The sequence below is a fragment of the Lasioglossum baleicum genome, chromosome 6 (assembly GCF_051020765.1).
Source record: "Lasioglossum baleicum chromosome 6, iyLasBale1, whole genome shotgun sequence".
NCBI classification, from domain to species: Eukaryota; Metazoa; Arthropoda; class Insecta; order Hymenoptera; family Halictidae; genus Lasioglossum; species Lasioglossum baleicum.
Window position 1 is genome coordinate 17,644,949 of NC_134934.1, and position 22,743 is coordinate 17,667,691.

Sequence of the window (22,743 nt, forward strand, 5' to 3'; positions counted from 1 at the left end):
AGATTTATACGGATTACGCAAGCGGCGATGTAGAAAGTCGAACGATTAAGGTAAGAAAAGAGTCGGTCGCTCAGACTTCCTGCAAATTAGTGAATGTTTACATCCCAGGGGCTCGAGGAAGTTCGCACGGGACTTTCCTCGCGCGGAGGAGCTAGTTTAATTGAATTATTGCCCGGCAAGAGGAAGTCGCGAAGACGCGAGTCCTTTCCCATAAAGGAACTGGTCGTCTGCTTGATTAAGTAAGAGTTCTCTGTTCCGAAATGATTTCCTGAGAACGGGCGAGGACGCCGCTTACCAGCCTTACAATTAGGTGGCGCATTAATTAATCGAATTCAGTAGAAAATCCAAGTTACAGATGATCAGCACTGCGACCAAACGGTTTCGAATTAGCTCCGCGGCTCTGTCCTCCTGATGACTGCACGGCTTTCGAGTCAGGTTGCGTACGTGTGGACTAATTGGACACAAATACATGTGTCATGATTCATTAACTAACGGTTTACTTCAAGCACGTTCGCGCTAACAAGGAAACAGTTCACAGCTGACGACCATTAACATTTTTATGAAGTTTAAAAACATGATTTTAACCTCGAATAATGGCGCAGCATGTTTCCTGACGATCAACATCTTCTACAAACAATCGGAACGAATAACCCTGTATCATCATCTACTATAGCTGTAACGAGAATATTCTCTCCTCGAGCATCTCTCTAGCATAGAGCAAGCAAATTTTTATCAATCGAATGATACGAGAGACCGTACTCTTCAAGACTGAACTCAGTTTTGCGATGGCGTATTTCAGAAGACAAACTCAGAGTCGCCAGATAAGGGGAGGAGCACGAATTGGAGGAAAAAAGTTACCCTCTCTCTCTCTCTGCCAGTACCGGAGTAGTCACGTGACATTCTGACGCAAGCACGGCAAAGACGGAACACGTCACGTGACCGGGCTGTGTCGGAAGCGTGGGAGAATAGCGCCGTAGAAGGGGAAGGTAGAGTGGGTACCTTAATCTGGCGACTCTGGACAAACTCGACAGTCTATAAAATGCAAGCTTGATTTTAAATAATTTCTCAGGTATTCAAAATTACGATACTGTGCATAAATGTTCACTTATTCGAGGTGAAAAAATTTCATTTACATAAATACGCTGGTAAGAGAAACGCAGCTATAATTCGATAGTTAAGTTTAATTAAACGGTTTGATCGGCTCTGCTTAACGAAAGGTTAGAGCTAAGCAGGCACGACAGCATTATGCAAAATTATTTTATACGAACTTACCTTTTACAGCTCCTCGCCGCTTCGTCATCGTCTGTCGGCGCACCGGCCCCTGAATCCTGCAAAAACACACGACCGTGATTAATAAAAATTGATTGCTATTACAATCGTCCCCTCATTTCAGAAGTAATTTGAATAAAGAACTGCCGATCATTGCTCGGACAATATCGTGATCGACTTCGTTTTTATTATCGGCATAGTTTCTAGCAATTCCAGTGAATTGTTGCTTGTTTTCTTGTCGCGTGTTATGCTCGAAGAAAATGCAGAAAGAACTGATTTTTCGAAACTAGAATAGCCTCTTGCAACGGTTAAAAAATTCGAAGTATAATGACTTTTTAGAAACATGTAAGATCCTTCAAACATTTTTAAGGATTGTTTAAAACCCAAGCGGATAAGAACTGCTGAAACCGCCCAGTACACAGAAGTATGCGACGTCAGTAAAAATAAGATTGCAGACGGGGGGTTAGATGTGAAATGAATGTTAAAGCAAACACACGAAGCAGCTCCACGTTCAGAAGGTGTGGAGAAGAAAATACAGTGCGCCTATTATCAATAAAGTACGTGACGACGTGGCTGAATGAAGCTACACGTGCACATACACGTGTCCGATGCACACAGGAGTGTGCGCACTAAAAAAAGGCAGAATGCCGCCAGCGAAGCACCTGTTAAGGCTGTCTTTGTTAAACGATTCTACGCGTTATGCCAACCACTTGCCTTTCGTGGGTCATTGGCGGGATGCTTCGCGTTCCCGGATTAAACTCGAATGTTAAAGCACGGTGTCAGGACGTCAGCAAAAGTAAAGACTATGTAGAGACAGGAGCGGGAAATAAGAGCGACGCTCCAAAGTTTCACGTATGTCCATATTCGGTTTCTCGAATAAGATCCATATCCCCATTTCTGATCGTATGAGAAAAGAAGAAAAAAAATCTTATCGGATATTCAATTTAAACTTTCGTCTTTGAATAAAGAAGTACATATTTTCAAGGTCATTTTAACTTAATAATAATTAATTCAATATGAAGTATAAAATAGTGAAGTATGAAATGTATTATTTATTTAGGCGACAGTCGACGAGAATACCTTATAAAATGTTAAACTTTTTTTTTAATTAAATTGACAAAGAAACATTTTAATTTAATATGAAGTACAAAATAATATGTCGGAAAGCATAAATAAGGAAAAGCATCTAAAATTAAAAAATGTCTTTTATTTAGAAAAATAAAAAATATTCGTAAACACAAACAGAAATAAATTTTAATTCGTAAATAGAAAACATGACTCTGTTTTTGCTAACTACCTTACAATTCAGAGTAACATCCTCCAATAAAAAATATAAGTTAAACGAAAGTTAGCAAAGAACTCCGTCTCGTAGTAATTTGTTTATTAAGGAATCAACAGAAATGCTGAAAATATCCGAGTGTCGTGCACATTAGGCAGAAAAGGGGCCCTTAAAATCAATAGCCCTGTGTTCCTCGACGAATCCGTCCCCTCTGGACGCGCTAGAAAAATGCAACTACCCTTTCGGTGAGTGCACTTCGTAGACCACGGAGTATTCAGTATATGCAAAGTGCATGCTGGGAAACGTCGCCCCTTTTTCGACTCCCTCGTTCAATGGGTTCCGGAGTTAGTCATCCCTCGACATATCTCATTGCATTGAAATGTCAGGATTAGGTTTTTGATAAATTCGTCGATTGGACGTTTCGTTGCTTCGAGCTGTGCAACTGCAAAAGTGATTCGATTTTTCATCGAGTGTAGAACTCCGTTGGCCTGTGCAGTCTTCTCATTAATTCCATGTGCATTGTTAAAGATATTGGCAACGCTGACATTTACAAACAGCTCATATGAAGCTCATCGGGACTTCTGAAGAGATAACGGAAGAAGCGAACACGTGCAATACTGAGATAAGAAAATTAACTAAAGAAAGTATTCACACACGGTATCATTAAGAGTAATTCAGTATTATTGTAATTATAAGTTGGGTTTGTAATACGAAAACAAAAAAATACACAAATATATTATTTACAAGGTTTAGGTTTCACCTAATGCCTAATGTTAAACGTGATTTTGTTAACAATTTGAGAACAGAGCTGGAATTACAGTTCCTTTATTTGCGATGCTCATTTTATATTATTATAAAGAATCATCCCCTTATTGTCTCCCACCTGTTGCTGAACGCTTTGTACGCCAAAGCAATAGAAAAGAATTAGTTTAAAAATAATCAAGGTCTTCCAAATGACTTTATATCATATTTAAAATTAACTTTCTTAGTAATTAGGAGATTTCAAATGACTTTATATTATATTTAAAATTAATTTTAATTTCTAGAATTCCAGCCACCCGTTAATCGATTTGCCAAATGAGCGACTCATATCATTGCAGCTTTGTTATCATTAGTTACTCGATCAACGTATACAGCACCACGTGAGACGTGTTCTGCAACCATTCGCTAAGCATTGCCAGAGCACAACAATTTTGTTAATTAATTAATGACCCGTGCATCAGCGTGACTGCACTCGTCCGTGACCTTGCACCTCAGCATTAACGAAGTTCGGATAACTTGTCATTCGGAAAGTCGTTTCCCGTCAAACAAGGAAACGGGGAACGTGAGGGTGATGGTGAGGGCGGGGTGGGGGTCGAGGGCGAATCGAGGGTGGCAGTCAGAGAACCACGCTCTTTTGTTTCAACTGAATCATTTTGCTCGACGGAGAAAACGTTCTCGTCATGGGTCTAGTTTACGGAGAGCAGAGATATAATGGAGTCCACGTGTTCCTTTCGCTCTCTTTTTCGACTCCCTTTCGCCGTTCTAGCATCGGGATGGATCTAAACTGTGGTCGAGCGGAGTTAGTATGCGTGTGCGAGTGCCATGTACAGTCGGTAGGCCGCCGCAGCATTCCGGCGTCAGCAATCTTATCACGGAAGGGTGAATTTTCTATTAAGAACCTCGTCTTAAGGGAGTATTCCGGGTTTTCATTCTCAAATTTTATTTTTCATTGTCCAACAATTATACACTGCTGATATCTCTGGTAATATTGATGTATTTTTATCAAATTGAATGTACAATTTCCTCCACTATTGATTATAGTTCGACAACTCAGCATAGGTATATTTTACCATCAAAAATTTTTAAATCTGTTATCTTTTTTCTTATTCTTTTTATCGTGCTACAGACGCGAAAATATAAAAGAAAGAAACTGGAAACGCATACGTGAAAATCTGTGAATAATCACCCTGGATGATTTTGACGTACCAATGCTTCAAATTTAAATTTAAAAAATGTGCATGCCATGTTCGCTTTTTCATTTATTCAATGTTAATCAAAGTGCAAAATGTTTGCTTTTCTAACGTTTCTAAATTCACCACTTTGTTAGAATTAGAAATTCATTTGCGCTATAATAGCAATAATTTCTGAGATTTTTCGTTAGAAATGACTACATAAAAATCAACTTTCTAAAATAACCTTGAAAATCGTGTGGACTAAAATACATTTCTCAAAGAAACTGCAAGGGATCGGATAAGCTCTCTTGGTATTATTTTAAATATGTATAACATATTTTACTGCACGACAATCTATTGTTAATCTCGAAAACATGTGCCTAGAATCTAGAATAATGTTTTTATTGTTTAATTTCTTTCATGCATAAAAAGCAATAAAACTTAACACATTCCGAATGACTATTTTACCAAATACATATTCAACAATTTATTCATTCTGTCTAAAATATCATGGACAATATGATAATACATATTATTTTCGTTTTGCAAGTATTTCCTATATCTTCGATTACACGCGCTATAGTCGTCGCTTGATCTTTCCAATAACCCCATAATGGCGCCTCGACATTTCAGCAATCTAATTGCGAAAGGGTGAATTTTCTATTAAAAGAAACAGGAACAAACGGATATTCATAGTCGATGGATGAACATACACGAACAATACTAGAACGTTCATTTCAAATTAGCCGTCGATTCAGCGGGAACACAATCGAATCGATTATATCGAATGAAACCAACAGGCGAAAGTGAAAAACGTCGTTCCTTTCGTGATACTCGCACACAGCATACGCGTAGACGTGTACCAACTAAATGCCCAGACAATGAATTTTCACCACGAATTCCAATTATTCCAGTGACCGAATAACGAAACTTTCAACTTGTAAATATCTACATCACACGAAGCAATACTGCACGAATTCAAAAATGAGGATAACCCACACCAATTGAACTTTAATTCCATGTACTTGTTTCATTTCGAACGGTTCAAAAAGACTGCTTCTCGAACTAATCCGAATATAAATCAATGTTTCCTACGGTCTGCACAAATTCAAACATGTTATTCGAAGTGTAAAAGATATAAATGTGATTGTTCAAACTACTTCGAATTTCGATAAATCAAGACACTCGAACTATTGTAGTCCATTATGTAATGGTATTTTTTGCACGAATACATTTTTTATTAATTTCAGTTAACATATTTACAAGAATATCTATTTCTAAACATCTTTAATAAAAATATTGAATTGCCACAAGTGCCTATAAAATGAATTCTGTAACGTTAACAAATTTTCAAAACTTTTGCAACTTAGCCAATCTTGAAAATTCGATAAGAACTCGCAACAACATAATATAGCTTCGAGGTAATAAACAGAACTCAATTATAATCGAAGCTGGTGTACCTAGAACCGATACATATTCTAAGAATGACTGCTCGTAAAAACAATGTTGGAGTGGTTGCAAGTGTTCGGTTGTAATTCCAGGTTCGAACTGAATAGACAGTCCTAGTACAAACGTGTAACGTGAAAAATTATTGTGAAACACAGAAATAATTGACGAGAAGATCGTATCACGTTGCGATAAAAAAACAGTAAGGAATATCGTGGAAAGATAGCCGGCAATAGAAAAATGTACCACTTCCGAGCGGATTAGATAGAGAACCGAGATTGACCGCGAAGTCGTGCAGCCTCGCCTAGAGTCGTGACCGCCAACCGCAGGAGGGAAACATCAAAACAAACCAGTGTTTAATGTAATTCGAATTTTTCGAACGACACGAAATTTCGCGGTTGTTGTTTACTGTCACTGTAAATGCAGGAGGGAGAGGTTTCAATCTCCTCGTTTCCCTTCCACGTTCGGCTGTCAATGCACCACCAAATAAGGAAGGGCACTTCGAACTAACGGCAAACACAGTACGCAACGTGTTTCGAGCCCAGCACATCGACTGATCGGAGGAGAACGGTTCGGAACAGTGTGTTCGTGACGGAAATTGACAGCAGGTGCTGGGTAAAGACGCAGAAAGAGTGAAAACTCACCGAACTCTGCGGGGAATTGGACACACTGGGAGATCGCTGCACAGTGACCAACGCCATGATAATGGTCTCCCACGTTGTCCAAATACTGGAGATAACACTCACTGTCACTATGCACACACGTACAAACTATCGTGTCCTTCGAGCCACGAAAAAACAATCATTTTTTACGCGCTTCCAACGGCATCACGCACGCGGCAGCCATGTTTGATACAGTCTAATGTAGCGGCGGTCTGCGCATGCGTACAATCATGGCATGCGCACCCCTCGATTCTGCTTATCATACGACGACGTCATTGCCAGCTATTTTTTCCGATGTCAATGTTTCAATTAATAGTGTCAAACTCGAAATATTATATCATTAGACTCCGGATGTTTATGCAAAATAAAAAGTTTGTGCATCAATTGCAAGACGCAAGAGCTAAATATAAATTTACAATCTACATTAATAATTTTAATGTGGCGAAAATAATATATTAATACTCTTAAAGTCTTTTAATATATATTTTCACTGTTTTAAACTGCACTTGCTCTTTTGTTATAAATGCATAAAATTCGGAGTCCAATTATCATAGACTGCGGATCTTTATGCAAAATAAAAATTTTCTTCGTCAATTACAAGACACAAAAACCATATATAGAAATATCTTTCTATCTTTCACAATGTTAATAAATTGAAAATAACTAATTCAATTACATCCACCCATTTATCCACAGTCTAGTGATAAATAATTGAAATCGTAACACGCGGCATAGCCGCGAGATATTCTTCTTCACAATTTTCGGAAGAAGATTATTTTAAGACAGTAAATTATATTTCTTCATTTTACGATGTCGTCTTTATCTTTACAGTAATACAAAATACAAATACAGTATACAAGAAAATAATGATGAAAATTAAGGCAAACAATAAATATATAAGTACATTTATTATCGCAAATGAGATATATGAACTTTTCAAATTGAATTTCATTTCAGGAAGAAACATGTTTCTGTTTATCTAATAAATCATCTTTTACTCAAAAGAAAATATATATCGTTCAAAAAATGAAGGATACTTACAAATATAGAACTGTAAAATACACTTATAGGTGACAGGTTTCTCAAAATTCATATGATATGCAAAGTATTTGAAAACTATCGATACTGCGAGGTGAGTTGATATCGATGATTCGATTGTAAATCGAGAGTTACCGTGCGCGCGTCAGATGATGGCTAGCAATCAAAAAGTGTATTCGTTCTAACTCTAAAACGAGGGGGACGCTACGACTACGACCGACTTTACACTTATTTTATACACACCCAATTTCAGATATAATATTTAATTGTTACGAATAATAGAAAAAATAAAATACTATTTAAAATAAACTATTTCGTTTTCAAAAGTGTACGTATATATGATTTCAAATCAAACAATTTACTGTGTAGACTGCGTATCTTTATACAAAATAAAAATTTTCTTCATCGATTGTCAACACAGAAATGATATAAAACTTTCTTTCCATTTTCAACAATTTTAATAAATCGAAAATAATTAACATATGAACGTTCTTAAATTGTTTTGACCTTTTTACTGTTTTAAATTTACGTCCAATCATTTCTGTAATATATGCATAAAATCCGCAGTCTAGAAATGAATCGTAATTTAACCTTTTCATTTCCAATGTCGACTAATAGTCGTCATCCATGGCATCCATACTAGCGTGGATGCAAGCGCCGGCTATAGTCAGCAACCTCTTTGGTCAGCAAGTCAGCATTCATGCAAGAATTCTTACATAGGTGGATATGAATACCGATTATGTATATGTATATACATATATAGTTGTCATCCCCACGAGGACCTGTGGATACAAATACCGACTGTAGTCCACTGTAGTCGCCGCTCGTGTAATGAACCGCGGATTGTAGTTCAGGTAATCATTAATTCCGCGGCATTTCATTTGATCTACTCTTCACGGCTCGAAAGGAATCACTTGGAAGGAATGCGAGTCTGATTGGTTGTTAGGCACGCATTATTTTGCTATTGGTCAAAATGCCAATGTCAACAAATCAGATTATAAACAGGTAGAGTCTCCTCTTGCCCCTGCGCCGCATTCGTATCTTCTTTATATATAGCAGCAGAAAGTATACATACCAATACATACATACAATAAGTACTATATCTGTCACACGCTTCATTGCGCTTCATTGTAACCAATTCTAACTGCGTAAAGTGTACATTCTCCGAAGGGTTCCTCCGTTCAGAGAAACCATACTCGCGGTCACATGTGCTGTAGAATAAGGGGTACATAAATAAATGTACATGCTAGATTTAGAATTAATTGCTGTTCGATTTTGTGTGTGTGTTAAATACTGTAAAAATGTCGATAATTTTTACGCCAACGAATCAAATAAGATTAACCAATGTTGCCGTGGTGCGAATGAAAAAGGCAGGGAAACGATTTGAGATTGCCTGTTACAGAAACAAAGTTGTCTCGTGGAGAACTAAATTGTAAGTTTTAAATGACCTTCTCTCTCTCTGGAATGAAAATATACATTACACTATCTGTTGCAACATAGTCTAACCTATAAACTAGTAATCGTTTTGATAACTTAACAATAGCTGTCACACATCAAGATCCTAAACTTCCTTCATGATTACTATAACTGTATCATATTTCAGAGAAAAAGATATTGATGAAGTTCTACAGACGCACACGGTTTTTATAAATGTCTCGAAAGGACAAGTTGCAAAGAAAGAAGACATTGTAAAAGCTTTCGGTACAGATAATCAAACTGAAATTTGTAAAGAGATTCTTACTAAAGGAGAACTACAAGTTTCGGACAAAGAAAGACACTCTGCCCTAGATTCTATGTTTAAAGATATTGCGACAACTGTCGCCGACAAATGTGTAAATCCAGAAACCAAACGCCCGTACACGGTCACAATGATAGAAAAAGCTATGAAAGATGTTCATTTCTCTGTAAAGCCAAATCGAAATGCTAAACAACAAGCTTTGGACGTTATCCCTCAATTAAAAGTTATAATGCCACTAGAACGAGCACAAATGAGAATAAGAGTTGCGGTTACAAGTAAAGAGGCAAGGAAAATAAGAGATAAAATAATTAAGTTAGCTCCGAAATTGGAAAATGAGAATTGGGATAATGGAACGTTAAATTTAGTGTGCCTAATTGATCCTGGTCAATACAGAGAAATAGATGAACTGGTAAGGTCTGAAACGAAAGGTTCTGGATTCCTAGAATTGCTTAATTTAAAGGAAGTTGTTGAGGGAGATGAAATCTTAGAATAAATTATAAATGAACTTAAATGTTGTTAATTGTTATAATCCGTAATCCTCTACACGTTTAATAAATTTAATTTCTTTTTAATAACTCTCTTACTTTATTCGAGTATACATTTATTTACAATCATTCTATTGTTTTATACATGAAATTAAACTTGGTACAAAATATTAAATTTATGTCTAAGTAATCTGTAATGCGTACAAAAATAGTATAATTTATAAATATTTATGAACGCTGTGGCAAGTGAACTTTTGAACAGGTAACAAAACATATTTCAATGCAATTGATTATGAAAATTTAATGGAATCAAAGAGCGAAATTGCTCTTGTTAATAATTAATTCTTTAGACAACAATACTTGAAGGAGATATGATATTTATATCAGAATTGAAGGCTGCATCTTACTCTTATAATTTTATGTAAAGCCTACTTCATACAGAACGTAATTATTATATACAGTTTTCATATAATAGTACAACAATACAATAAGTAACAGACACATGTAATTCAATTGAAAATTATTTACAACTTATTAATGCATTGAAAACATATCTGATTACAACCATATTACTGGAAAGTTTCGCATAAATATTCAGCTTGTATTATTTCTCAATGGAACATTACTGTGTCGAATATAATGCCTACAACAAAACATCACATTTATTTGTTTTCGTTAAGTTCAGCTCTAGGAATATATATATTTTCCGTACGTTGATCGCACTTGGCTGCAATGCGTGATGTTGTCAGTAAAAAGTTTTGTAATTTATTTAAATATATTTGTGCTTCTTTATTCAATAAACCATCTTGTACCAGCGATGCAACGTTCCTTTCTACACGTTTACATATTGCTTTTGCTGAATGTAGTGTAGAGCAAGCCTTACCACCACCCTATTACAAATTTTTCAAGTCAAATACAGATACACAATACTTTCATGAATCGTGTTATTGCTAGAGCTGTTGAGTTTTGTACAATCTAGCTGATGAACTTAATTCAAAAAATCATAACATACCAATTTAAATATGGATATGCTTAAATTAAAGATTGTGCAATGTTATGTCAATGAATTATTGAAATTTTCACGAGTTTGTTAAATCTAGTGACAACATGATTCACATTATAATGAACATTTAATATAATTGTCTGACAATATTGATGAAAATGTAAAAATAGTTTGTTATTACCGGAATGATATAGGTTTCTTGCGGTGGCAATTGATTTGCATATTCTGATATCCATTCTTCCAAATCACTAATATGTTTGCTTTCAAATGATTTGCTTTCACCAGGCACTGATTTAGATATAGCGTGGCTTAAATCAAATAAAATCATTTGCACCCTTTTCAATTTATCAACATATGGATGCTCAACTTTGCCATCACTTGCAAATTCTCGTGCTAGTCCTAGTTGTGCCAATAACTCTTCGGTTGAAACAAGTGCATTGAATGTTATCTCATTTTTTACATTTAAATCTACATCTGTATTGGTTATCCTCGCATCGTCATCTTGTGTAGAAATATCCTTTCTTGTTAGTTTTGATGTGGAACTGCCACTGTAATTTACACATTGAAGATTAATTTGATTTTCAAACATATGCATCTTGTGAAAATTATTACCAATTATATTCTAATAAGTATAATTTCATTACTTTATTACTTCGTCATTGTATCACCCCCTTCAACTATAGGATATACATTTTATTCTATTTAATATTTTAGATTGTTTTCTTCCAGCAATGACATTAAAAAATTTATAAAAACTCATTCTTGCTTTAGAATTACATTAAGACAAAAAGAAAAAGAAAATATAACAAATGAAGCAGGTTTAAGAATTGTTTTACAAAGTTTATCTTTTACGTGTATCATTCGATTATCGCAATACCTACATACAATAAATATTTACAAAATGCAAGGAAGAGATGAATTGCGGGATGCTGAATAATATTATGTGAGAATTGTGCTAAATAAAACATTTAATAAAGAAATGAAGAAAATACCGGTAAATTAAAACTAAATAATAGTATGTCGTAAAACAGGTTGAAATACCAACGAATATTTTACATTTACGTTTCAATCAAAATATTAAAGTAAATATGACAAAAATAATTGTGACAGCAACATGTTACATGTTCGGATTAACTTGATCGAAAGATGTTATATTTAGAAAATATAAAATGAAGTTTAGGTTATATCAATCTCACCATGTACCTATTTCGCAAAGACACCTGCATTCCAGCTTTGTACATTAAAAGAGGTTTTCTCCATACACTCCTATATAACCTAATTACTTCCATGTTTGTAACAAGTGCAATTTAATTATGTTGATTCACTTCTTCTGTAAATGTTCAATAATTTTTATCGTAGGAAATGTTACGATTTACAATCACTAATATGTTGTGAGAATTGTGAGATCATGCTGCTACCCAAAACATGCGCACTATCACACCACTTTATTTGTTTGAAACAATTGTAGTCAATATATCGTGTAAATCAGTTGCACATTTCTAATTGAACATATGTATTTATGTATGTAGTCGAATGAAATTTATGAATATGTAAGTAAGTACATATATATATATATATATATATATAGGTACTTTTTAATTTTAAAAAGTAAAAGTTACTAATGTATAGTAAATTAAAAAAAAATATCGAGAACGAAAAAGCAGTCAATGTTACATTTGTATGCATATTTGTACAATTTGTATTGTATGTAAGTAACTTACATTTTATTCAATTTGACATATGCATGTGTGAACTATACATTTCAAATTAGACATATGTATATATGTATAATAATACAATTATTTATTATTCAGTAACATTAAATGTATCAATGTTTTATAAGATATTACTAATTTTATTAAGAATGTTTATTTATTAGCAAATTCAAAATATTGATTATCATACAAAAAAAATCTTTTTATGTCAATTCGATATCAGTTTTTAGACTTAAAACATTATAATGTTGTTATCTTTATACAATTTTTAATAGAATTAGAAGTATAATTATAGGAGTAACAACACAATATATTTTAATAAAGTATTGCATACATTGTCGTGACATTGTTATATTACATAATGATATTATAAATAGGATATTATAAATTGCACATGCCTTCAATAATATTAAATTATATTATAATGTAGTTTTCATAAATTCCATGATTTATGGCAGTAGATCACTTAAGTAATCATATATATAACATATTTTATATTAATTCATAAAGTATTTTTTATTTTTGGTTTGGCATTCTTCATATACTTGAGAATTACTCTAAAACAACTTGGTTACTATTAATTTGTAGAATTTTTTATGTTATATATGAATGCTTGATGAAACTTAACAGAATATACAATATTATTACTATGGAAATTCTTACTTTGTATGTAATACATATTCGAAAGAACGCATAGGTACTACAGCTGTTTACTATACAATAAAAATAGTGGAACCAAATTAATAGATTAATTATTGTAATTTATATTACAGTATATTTATGCCATTCTAAAATAATGCGATAAGTGTATCATTAACTATTTACAAAAATGAATAATCATTCAAATGATATCATACAGTTTTCTTAAATTACATTGTTTTTACCTAAGTAACATAGATGTCTGAGGTACTTCGTTATGATTTGTTGAATTTTATATTGTTTTGTATTATTAGAATGAATTTTTTGTTCACATTCTTTTATTTATTTTCCGATAATATTGTATTGTTTACATTTTTAGTCGCCTACATTAATCTTTTCCTGCAATATTTGATAATAACTTGCCTAGAAAGAAAAATATTTAGAGATCACTTGGCTTTTAAATTATTTTCTGAAAAATTATCTCTCACCTTAAGTGTGGTAAACATAATTCCAAGCTCGCCATTCCACAAGGAAGGCTCCATAAAGTCTTCTATAAACTGAATCTCGCTGCCTAATTTTAATATACTAGCCCGTATAACGACATAACAAAAAACAGGAAGTAGCTCGTCCATCGTCCATAGATATGTAGAACCCAATTCTCTTTGTACTATCTAATGGAAGCTGGGTATAGTAATTTCTTAAATAATATGATATATATAATTACAAATATACTTACTTGTGTCATTTGTTCAAACGTATTTTTTACGATTAGTAACTTCTCTAATGGAGAAAATGTAGTTTTCAGTTGTTGCAAAGTTTCTATTGCTTCATTGAAATATGATTTGGTTTGATACTGTAATCTATTTTCGGAGATATTTATTAAATTTCCGCTCTTCCAAAATTTCCTATAATTTCATATGTCACTTCATATTTAAAACTAATTAATTATATTTTTCAATACGAACAATTATATAAGTGCTTACTGATCAATATCTAGGAAAGCCATTAATGTTATATCCGGTTGTTTGTTCCATTTTATTAGTCTTTTCCAATAGGCTTCGTCTTCTTCCGTGTTATGTAGAGCATACAGTACAAAAAGTACATAGTGCATGCGAGGTAATATTATTGGATGCATTATAGCAATAGTATTTATAACCAGCCTAATAAAGTAATGAAAAACTATGCAATTTATAGCTTTTAGTTAGACTATTGTAATTAGTTAATTATATGTCTAATTAAACTATATTCCGTAAAAAAGCAAATCGTAGATCATTTCCTACATTAGATTATTGAAATTTTACTAAGGTGTTTATTTGACTACAGTTTGTGCAATTACTTATAGTATCTATAAATACAAAAAATACGTAAACTATAGTAATTATGTAAAACCAGCATACCCTTCTTTTCCATTTTCTGATTCCAGTGAAACGTCTGTTCCATCAGGTGGTAATATTGGGAATAGTAAAGTAATTATTTCATATATTCTTGATGTAATGCTGTGAAGTTCAGATATAGCATGATCGAGCAATAGAGGATGAACTCTTACACCACCATACGTAGCTGTGTATACAGTAGAAATATCTGTTAAAAGGGCACCCAATGGATGATGTTGACATTCAAAAGCTTTCATCAAATATGCATGAATATCTTTATAATTTTCATAAGTTAATTTCTCTCCGGAACTGGGAATTTTATCTAACTCGTCAGTAGTTTGGTTATTCATTTCGTTGGTAGTCGATACAGTTATCGAGATATTCTTTTTCTTTGGTGTTTTCTGGCGGGATTTAGTCATTATACTAGCAACATTTTGCCACGCACGTTGCGCTTGGGCACATTTGTCCGTCATATTTGTAGATTTAGAATCTGCTTCAACTATACCAAGTTGTTGATAACATTGTTTGAATATGACCTTCCATTTTTGATCTGGTGGTACGCATAACTTCCCAAATGATCTATAACAAAGTAATACAAATCATTTGCATATAAATACAAACACTCGTTGCCCTATAAATCACGTACATTGGTTTTGAATTGGTTTTTACATTTTCCATATTTTCTTTCAAATGTAATGTTGCAACAACCTTTACACTCTCATTCCATGCTCCATTGATATTGCCTTCCAATCGCTCACCAGTTCGAAAGGTTAATGTACCTTTGCCGCAAAATATACCAGCTGATTTAAATTCACCTTCATAGTGAGTACCATCTTCAAATACCATGACTCCATGACCCTTCAATTAAGTGGTATATTTGCTTTAATGTTTCTACAAATTTATACTGTTATACCCAGTCAGCACAGCCTGGCACAGCCTGCAGAGTCCCTGGCCTGCAGATTACGGGCAAACACAACGCTTGGAGCTGCTCGAGGCCCAGACAGCTCGATTTTGGACGGGCCCCTGTGCGCACCAATGCGCCGCATATCACCTGCAGAAACTCGAGCCCAGGGCCTGCAGGCCGCGCCGGGATTCAGCCTGTTTTCGAGAGGGCAGCACGGTCACACTAATGTGGCCAATCAGGCCGATGCCAGTATACAGAACACAAGGCGGGTCGCATGAATGTGGCAGAAGTCGTTAAAGTAAAAAGATAAGACATTTGAGGGCGATTGCTGCCTAGATTGATCTTTTATCTGGCGTTTTTGACTACTGAAAAACCCCGTGTTTGTATTATCACGAAATGAGAACGCGAATCCCGCACCCTTACAATCTTGCAAATGGGCAGAATACCGGCCTGGTCTGCAGGCCCTGGGCTCGAGCCTCTGCAGGTGGCATGCGCGCACCGGTGCGCCCAGGGACCCGGCCAAAATCAAGCTGGCGTGCTATCTGAGTATATGTATATTCGAGAAATGTTTAATCTTTAAGAATTCTACCGTTAAAACGTCCTGTGTAAAAACTCCTTCATAATAAATACCATCTAAAGTTACAATTAAGCCAGGACCATGTTTCATATCATTATTCCAAGATCCCAAATATTTTTCACCTATAATAACATTGCATTATTTAATGAATCGATGATTAACGAAATGCTTACACACAGAGAGTGTGAGGCTAATTTATTGCAGGCTAATTACGAATTTTGTGTTAAACATATAATTATAAAGACTCTAAAAACACTCTAAAATTTTGGTATACTTGAAATTCTATTTACAATAACCGTATATATATACCTGTTATAATGTCATCCATAATTCCGTAGCCTTGCTTGACACCGTTGTCCCATTCTCCAATGTAAACGGATGCTACACATGCCATGAAGTAACCTTCCTTTTTAATACCATGACCATGCGGTACTCCATCTTTGAAATATCCTTCATAAAAGTCTCCATTACTATACCTAAAATATATTATGTCCATTACTGTCTAAAATATATTATGTCAGAATTATATTATTATTTATTTAATAAACCGACTTTAAGGTCCCATATCCAGTTTGTTGACCATCTTTCCATTGTCCTTCATATGTGCCATGCGATGGAGTTACCATTTTTCCAGTTCCATGAAAAACACCTTTATGAAACTGTCCTGTATAAGTACGACCATCATTCCACTCTAATTTTCCAAAACCATGTGGTTTACCAAGTAGCCAACGTCCTATACATAAATATATATAATATTTTTATTTCAACAGCAAAGGAATGCACCTTTTTGTGTATATGCGTAGATAATTGATTATGTCATTCAAAAAAGTAAATTCTTGTAAAAAAGAAGGACGAAAATACAGATAGAGAATACACTGTTTTTACATTTTCACGGATGTATTCATAAACACCACAAATGATCTAAAAAAAATATGTAGTTACATTAAAAAGTTCTTTTTAAGATCATGTACCATGTCTCAATTGACATGTATAAGTTTTATAACTTCTTGTCTGTTATTTTATAACTTTAAGAATTAAAATGATGCTCAACTCATCATTTCTCTCTAAGATTTTACAATATGGATTATAAGTATATCAAAGTCTAAAAATATAATGAATAAAATGTATTATAAAATCTTTCACAGATAACGTACGAACCAGTATATTTTGCTTGTTTATATTGACTGTGCTTTATAAAAACATAAGAGCCAGAGCGTGTTATTGGTGGGTCATGGCCAATAACCTTTTGTAGATTACATTTGATAGCATATCGCAAAGTATGTAGCCATTCGTTACGCTCAGCAGGTGTTTCAGTATACAACACAAATGTGTCTTCCGGAGATTTTATTAATATAGCATTCTGAAAGATAAACATATAAGAAATTATACTATAAGCAACCAATTAATGCAATCTGAATTCAAACCCCCTGAAATGTAGTTTAGCTTACTTGTAGTACTTCAGAATCCGCTAAAATCGACACCCACAAGGTTTTAAGTGGATAAATTGTATGAGTCGTTCCAGTAACATGAATAAATATGTCAGTCAACAATGCAAACCAATGAGTAGAAAAATATCCAGAATTAGACATTGCTAGGGGATATGTTCTTGATTCCCTTATAAGTCTCCTATTAGGAGATCTTAAAGCTTCTCCCAATTTGCCGGAACTATTCCAAAACAACTTTGTTGCTTCAGCTTCTTTTTGTTGTTTCTCTTGTTCCTCGCATATCTGTTCCCATTTTATGAGAGCATCTTGAAATCGTTCTACGCCCATTCTTGTATCGTTACACATCATCAAATTATGAACCATGTTTTTATATCTGTATAAATATATGATATATATATTTATTAATACACGAAGAAAGAAGTACATGTATGTAGTTTAACATTTATAAATTTACATTTACCTATTTAGATTATGCAATGGATACTTTAATGCCAGACTGATAACAATTTCATTTTCAATTTTCTTCTTTTCGTTACTTTTCAATTTATTAGTAAATAAATTTGTTACTATTCGTGGCACGTCAATTATTTTTGCAATACACGTAAAGCCATTTAGAGAGATAACATCACATATTGCATTTAAGTAATATTTGTATACAGTGATGTATTCCTCAACATTAGCAACAACTACTACTTCATACGCTTCACCAATATGATTGAAATAGTTCCATAGACTAATAATATGTAAAACACTAAAACTTAATAGTTCTGTATAACATCTACATAACGTTTCATAAACATTCAATTCTTGCATAGCACTTCCCTTCTTTTGCAATGGCTTGATTAAATTTTTATAGATAATCAGTATCTCTTCCAAATAGGTTTGATCCTCTATTAAGTCTTGAGAGATGTTTCTTTCAGTTTCATTTATCACAGAACAGCAACTATATTCTCCTGAACCAAATATCTCAGTTATACTACAGTCGCTACATATTTCAATATCAAGATGAAACATGTCTCCAATTTTACTGAAATCATTATAATGAATTTGAATAAATAAGTAGAAGCAGCGCCGGATTAAGACTAGACAAAATTTAAATTGGAATCTCATCTATGTATATACAGTGACTCCTATTAGCATTCAGATGCTCTCAGAAAAACGATAACTTTGTTAATATTGGACTATACGATTTGAACTTTTTTGAGAAGTTAGAGCAGTTAGTTTACTATATGTTGTGAAAGGAAATTTTGGTCACGTCATGTAGTAAACCAATTGTTTTAACTTTTCAAAAAATTTCAAATCGTATGGTCCAATATTAAAAATGTTATCGCCTCTTTAAGAGTGTCCGAATATTAATGGGAGTCAAGTTGCTTCTAAAGAAATCTTAAATAATGTTGCTTAAAATTGTTATATAATAATTAGACTGTGGATGTTTATGCATTTATGAAGAAACTGGTCAGACGAAATATAAAACAGTAAAAATTCAAGAATGTTGTAATGTTGCTTTTACTGTAAAATCAATTTTTATGTTAGTCCTACTTCCCACAATCATTGCAGAACATTTGTAATTTGCATAAAGATCCGCTGTGTAATAATAACTGTTTTATGTATAATAGTTTTCAACTGAATTACTATTACCAAATTACCTTGACTTTCCAATAAAGTATAAGCCATGATGCATCATGATCAAACTGTGGAAGCTGCCAGCTGCTATATCTTTAGCTCTCTCGGCTGCCGATAAATTGGTGGAAAACAATTGAGGTGCACTTTGACAAGCACTAGGCTCCAGCATCACTTGTTTACAGTTATTTCTTCCCCAAGCAAAGGCTCTACCATCCAATGTTAAGGCAACAATATGAAACGCACCACATGTAACTTTTCTGAGTCCAATATTGCTAAGTTTTGCCACTAAAACAGGTCGCAAGCGATTAATAGTATCTCCTGTTCCCAATTGTCCAAATTCAATGTCACCCCATGTCCATAATTCAGTCGACAAAATGTTACTGCCGGCGTGTGTTAACGTGGAAATCCTTTCATTCAATCCCTGTTGGGATAATTCATGCTCTGAAGTGCCACTACTCGACGACCATGGAAATTCTTCGCATCGTAAACTTAATGTCAAGCTAGTATTAGCAGGTTCCAAACAGTCTTCTGCTTGTTCTATTAAATGTTCGCTACTGTCATTTTTTAATTCGTTAATGTCTGAACTTCCACTCATATGTCTAGATAATGTAACTACTTTATCACCTACATTTTTTACACCTTCATACACCATATTAGCTACATTAGATACATTTTGTTTGAGTAATCTCGTCGGTGTTTCAATATTCTCCAAAGGTATGTCTTCTTTAACACTTCCGTAAGAAGAAACCCAAGATAACTGTTTAGTTAGAAACTGTTTTGCAACTTCTGTATTTATAAAAATAACATTTTTCTTTTCCTCTTTATCAGAGTTCGTAGTACTGTTCAAACATTGTTCTTCGTTTTCGCTTAGCTTAGAAATTTGTTCTGCTTTAATAGCATCTGCAAGAGATGTAGAATCATAGTCTTTACTATTAATTGATAAAGCGCTGGCCGAGATGGTCGAGCGATCTTCGCTGAATTGTGGTGCAATGTGTCCGGTTGGACAAGTATCCGATGATGTTACACTTGTAGGAGTTAGTAATATAGTGTTAAGACACTGAGGACATGAATTAATGAAAACGTCTTCCTTTAAATCGCTTTCGCTATCGGTATCATCTTTCATGTTTTTCAATGTTTTCCTTGCAGCGACTACATTAAAATTAAAACCACACGAAACAATGGAAATGGTTCTACCCTCGAAAAATTTCACCTTTTTAGGCTCTGTGCTGTTGATGTCTATTTGTGACTGATTGCCACTAGCCCAAAGTTGGCCTTCTTCTGTTACAAACAATGCTGCTTGATCGTTGACAGCTATCGATTTTATTTTGAGAATTTCATTTTCTTGTTTATATCTGTAATAACATTAACAATTCTAGGTATAATCATTTCAGTATGTGAACTGTAGATACAGAATTAATTGCAACATTAATTTTAATAGTTAACCCTTTGCACTCCAAATTATTTTTAAATTTTGTCATTAACAACTCCCTATATAATAAGATTAAATTTATTCATATTTTGTGCGATTTTTACTATAATATATACTGGAGTCAAAAAATATATTCAATAAATTTCCATGAAAACACTTTTACAATTTCAATAATTGTCAAATAAAAAATCTAAGTTAAGGGGGTAGACTTGTTTCCAGGATTGTAAGGGTGCAGGATGCAAAGATGGGATTTTTCAGTAGTCAAAAGTGCTAGATAAAAGATTAATCTAGTCCGCAATCCCCCTCAAAAGTCCTATTGTTACGTTTATAAGGCGTAATTTGCATTATTCTACATGCGCAGCTGTATGCTTTCGAATAATGCAAATTACGTCTCATAGATTGATCTTTTATCTAGCACTTTTGGCTACCGAAAAACCCCATCTTTATATTATCAACAAATGAGAAGGCACATCCCACACCCTTGTAATCTTGGAAAAACGAGTCTCCCCCTTAAGTGTTTCATTTGAAATCTATTCCAAAGGACAGTTCCCTGACTGTGCTACTTATTTTAAACAATTTTGTTTACTAATTATATTAAATATAGCGCTCAAACTTCGTTATAATTCATATTTGTGGAACTTATATTTGCCTTCACTAAAAAATACTACGTAAATAAATAAAGGAAGAACCAAATTAATTTTCCTTTCTCCGATGCCGAATCACGCTCGACAAAGGAGTGCAAAGGGTTAATAAAAATTATGATCGTACCCATGACTACAACATCTGACTTCTTCTTTTAGAATTATCGTATCTATTACACTCATATCTTGAGGATTTACTTTCAAAACGTGTCCATTTGTATCCACAATAAATAAATGCTCCGAGTTGGATGCAATGTCAACTGCATTGAATGGAGCACTGTCGAAAACTAATATTGGAGGTTCGTTTTCCATAAATGATACTTCTCCATGATATAAATTATTTGAGGTAGTTGTTACAAAAATATGATCTTTAATAGTAACCAATTTGGAAATAATGCCGCAAGGCTTGTCACTAAAACTGTATAATACTTTATCGACACCTTTCCATAAGTGCATATGTTTCTGCATTTTGTGAGATATTCGATACACTATTTTCATAACCTATGAGTATCTTATAAGGTAACAATTATAGCCAACAACGTTTTTGTCATGTAATTTGTGACTGGATTTGTTCTAAGAAAGTTTTCTGTAGCAGTACTGGATAGAATTTACATATTGACATGATTAAACCAATGACTGACTTTATTATTTGTACGTCAACTATCCCGAACCAGTAAACTGACACCTGGTACCGTTGCTCGACAGTTGATACATATATATATGTATATCTATATGTGTACTATTATATTATTTTACAGTTTGCGTATTTGTAATACACAATCCGTGCAAATATAGTACGTATATCATTACGGGAAGACTGATTAAGCAACATAATTACGTGCTGTTACCACCTTATCACACCGTAATCTACATTTTAACTCATTTTTCAGCACGACAAAGTATAAAGCGTGGTAAAGCGAACATATGTATATAGCGGCTTGTTATGCACATATGACATTGTATACACATGTAAGTATATGTGTGTATGTGCATATGTGTTGTATGATTGCACATATTGAAGTTCTAAAGGACAGTTCCTTGACTACCCAGACGGCACACCGGCTCGATTTCAGCCGGGCACCTGTGCACAAAATGGCGCGAATTTCACCTGCCGGGGGCTCGAGCCCAGGGCCTGCCGGCCGGGCTGAGATTCAGCCGATTTGCAAGATTGCAAGGGTGCGGGTTTCGCGTTCTCATTGCGTGATAATACAAACACAGGTTTTTTCAGTAGTCAAAAACGCCAGATAAAGGTCAATCTAGGCAGCAATCGCCCTCAAAGGTCTTATTTATTAACTTATTATACTTTTGTCGGTAAAAACGGAGACTGCTACGCATTTGCACAGTACTGCCACATTGATGCGACCCGCCCTGTGTCGCGCATGCGCGAGAAAAGTTGGGCTCAATCGAAGCACAGATTGGCCACATTAGTGTAATACCGTGCTGCCCTCTCAAAAACAGGCTGAATCCCAGCCCGGCCGGCAGGCCCTGGGCTCGAGCCCCCTGCAGGTGATATTCGCGCCATTTTGTGCACAGGTGCCCGGTT

The 22,743-nt window shown here is 34.3% G+C and overlaps 4 protein-coding genes across 4 annotated transcripts in view; 1 reads left to right on the plus strand and 3 right to left on the minus strand.

The window, feature by feature from the left end:
* Ssh (Protein phosphatase Slingshot) overlaps positions 1-6,805 on the minus strand; it is a 109,499-nt gene extending 102,694 nt beyond the window's left edge. Inside the window, exons 1-2 of the mRNA XM_076426305.1 lie at positions 6,573-6,805; positions 1,273-1,328 (exon numbers count right to left, since the gene is read on the minus strand). Coding sequence (XP_076282420.1) covers positions 1,273-1,328; positions 6,573-6,629 — 113 coding nt within the window. The 5' untranslated portion in view covers positions 6,630-6,805. The remainder of the gene's footprint in view (positions 1-1,272; positions 1,329-6,572) is intronic.
* A 1,621-nt stretch (positions 6,806-8,426) lies between these two features.
* On the plus strand, positions 8,427-9,877 carry Sbds (SBDS ribosome maturation factor). The gene is made up of 2 exons (XM_076426318.1): positions 8,427-9,060; positions 9,232-9,877. The coding sequence occupies exons 1-2, from the start codon at positions 8,930-8,932 to the stop codon at positions 9,857-9,859; spliced, it is 759 nt and encodes a 252-aa protein (XP_076282433.1). The 5' UTR covers positions 8,427-8,929; the 3' UTR covers positions 9,860-9,877.
* A 171-nt stretch (positions 9,878-10,048) lies between these two features.
* On the minus strand, positions 10,049-12,389 carry LOC143209958 (corrinoid adenosyltransferase MMAB). The gene is made up of 3 exons (XM_076426319.1): positions 12,058-12,389; positions 11,036-11,402; positions 10,049-10,741 (listed from the first exon to the last, which is right to left on the minus strand). Exons 1-3 carry the CDS (start codon positions 12,141-12,143, stop codon positions 10,514-10,516), a joined length of 681 nt encoding a protein of 226 aa, XP_076282434.1. The 5' UTR covers positions 12,144-12,389; the 3' UTR covers positions 10,049-10,513.
* A 479-nt stretch (positions 12,390-12,868) lies between these two features.
* Positions 12,869-22,505, minus strand: Als2 (Amyotrophic lateral sclerosis 2). Its single transcript, XM_076424674.1, has 14 exons — positions 21,328-22,505; positions 19,154-20,482; positions 17,968-18,534; positions 17,511-17,880; positions 17,221-17,422; positions 16,615-16,795; positions 16,372-16,538; positions 16,075-16,184; positions 15,228-15,439; positions 14,606-15,160; positions 14,192-14,368; positions 13,945-14,113; positions 13,697-13,879; positions 12,869-13,631 (listed from the first exon to the last, which is right to left on the minus strand). Exons 1-14 carry the CDS (start codon positions 21,696-21,698, stop codon positions 13,584-13,586), a joined length of 4,641 nt encoding a protein of 1,546 aa, XP_076280789.1. The 5' UTR covers positions 21,699-22,505; the 3' UTR covers positions 12,869-13,583.
* Between the last annotated feature and the right edge of the window lie 238 nt (positions 22,506-22,743).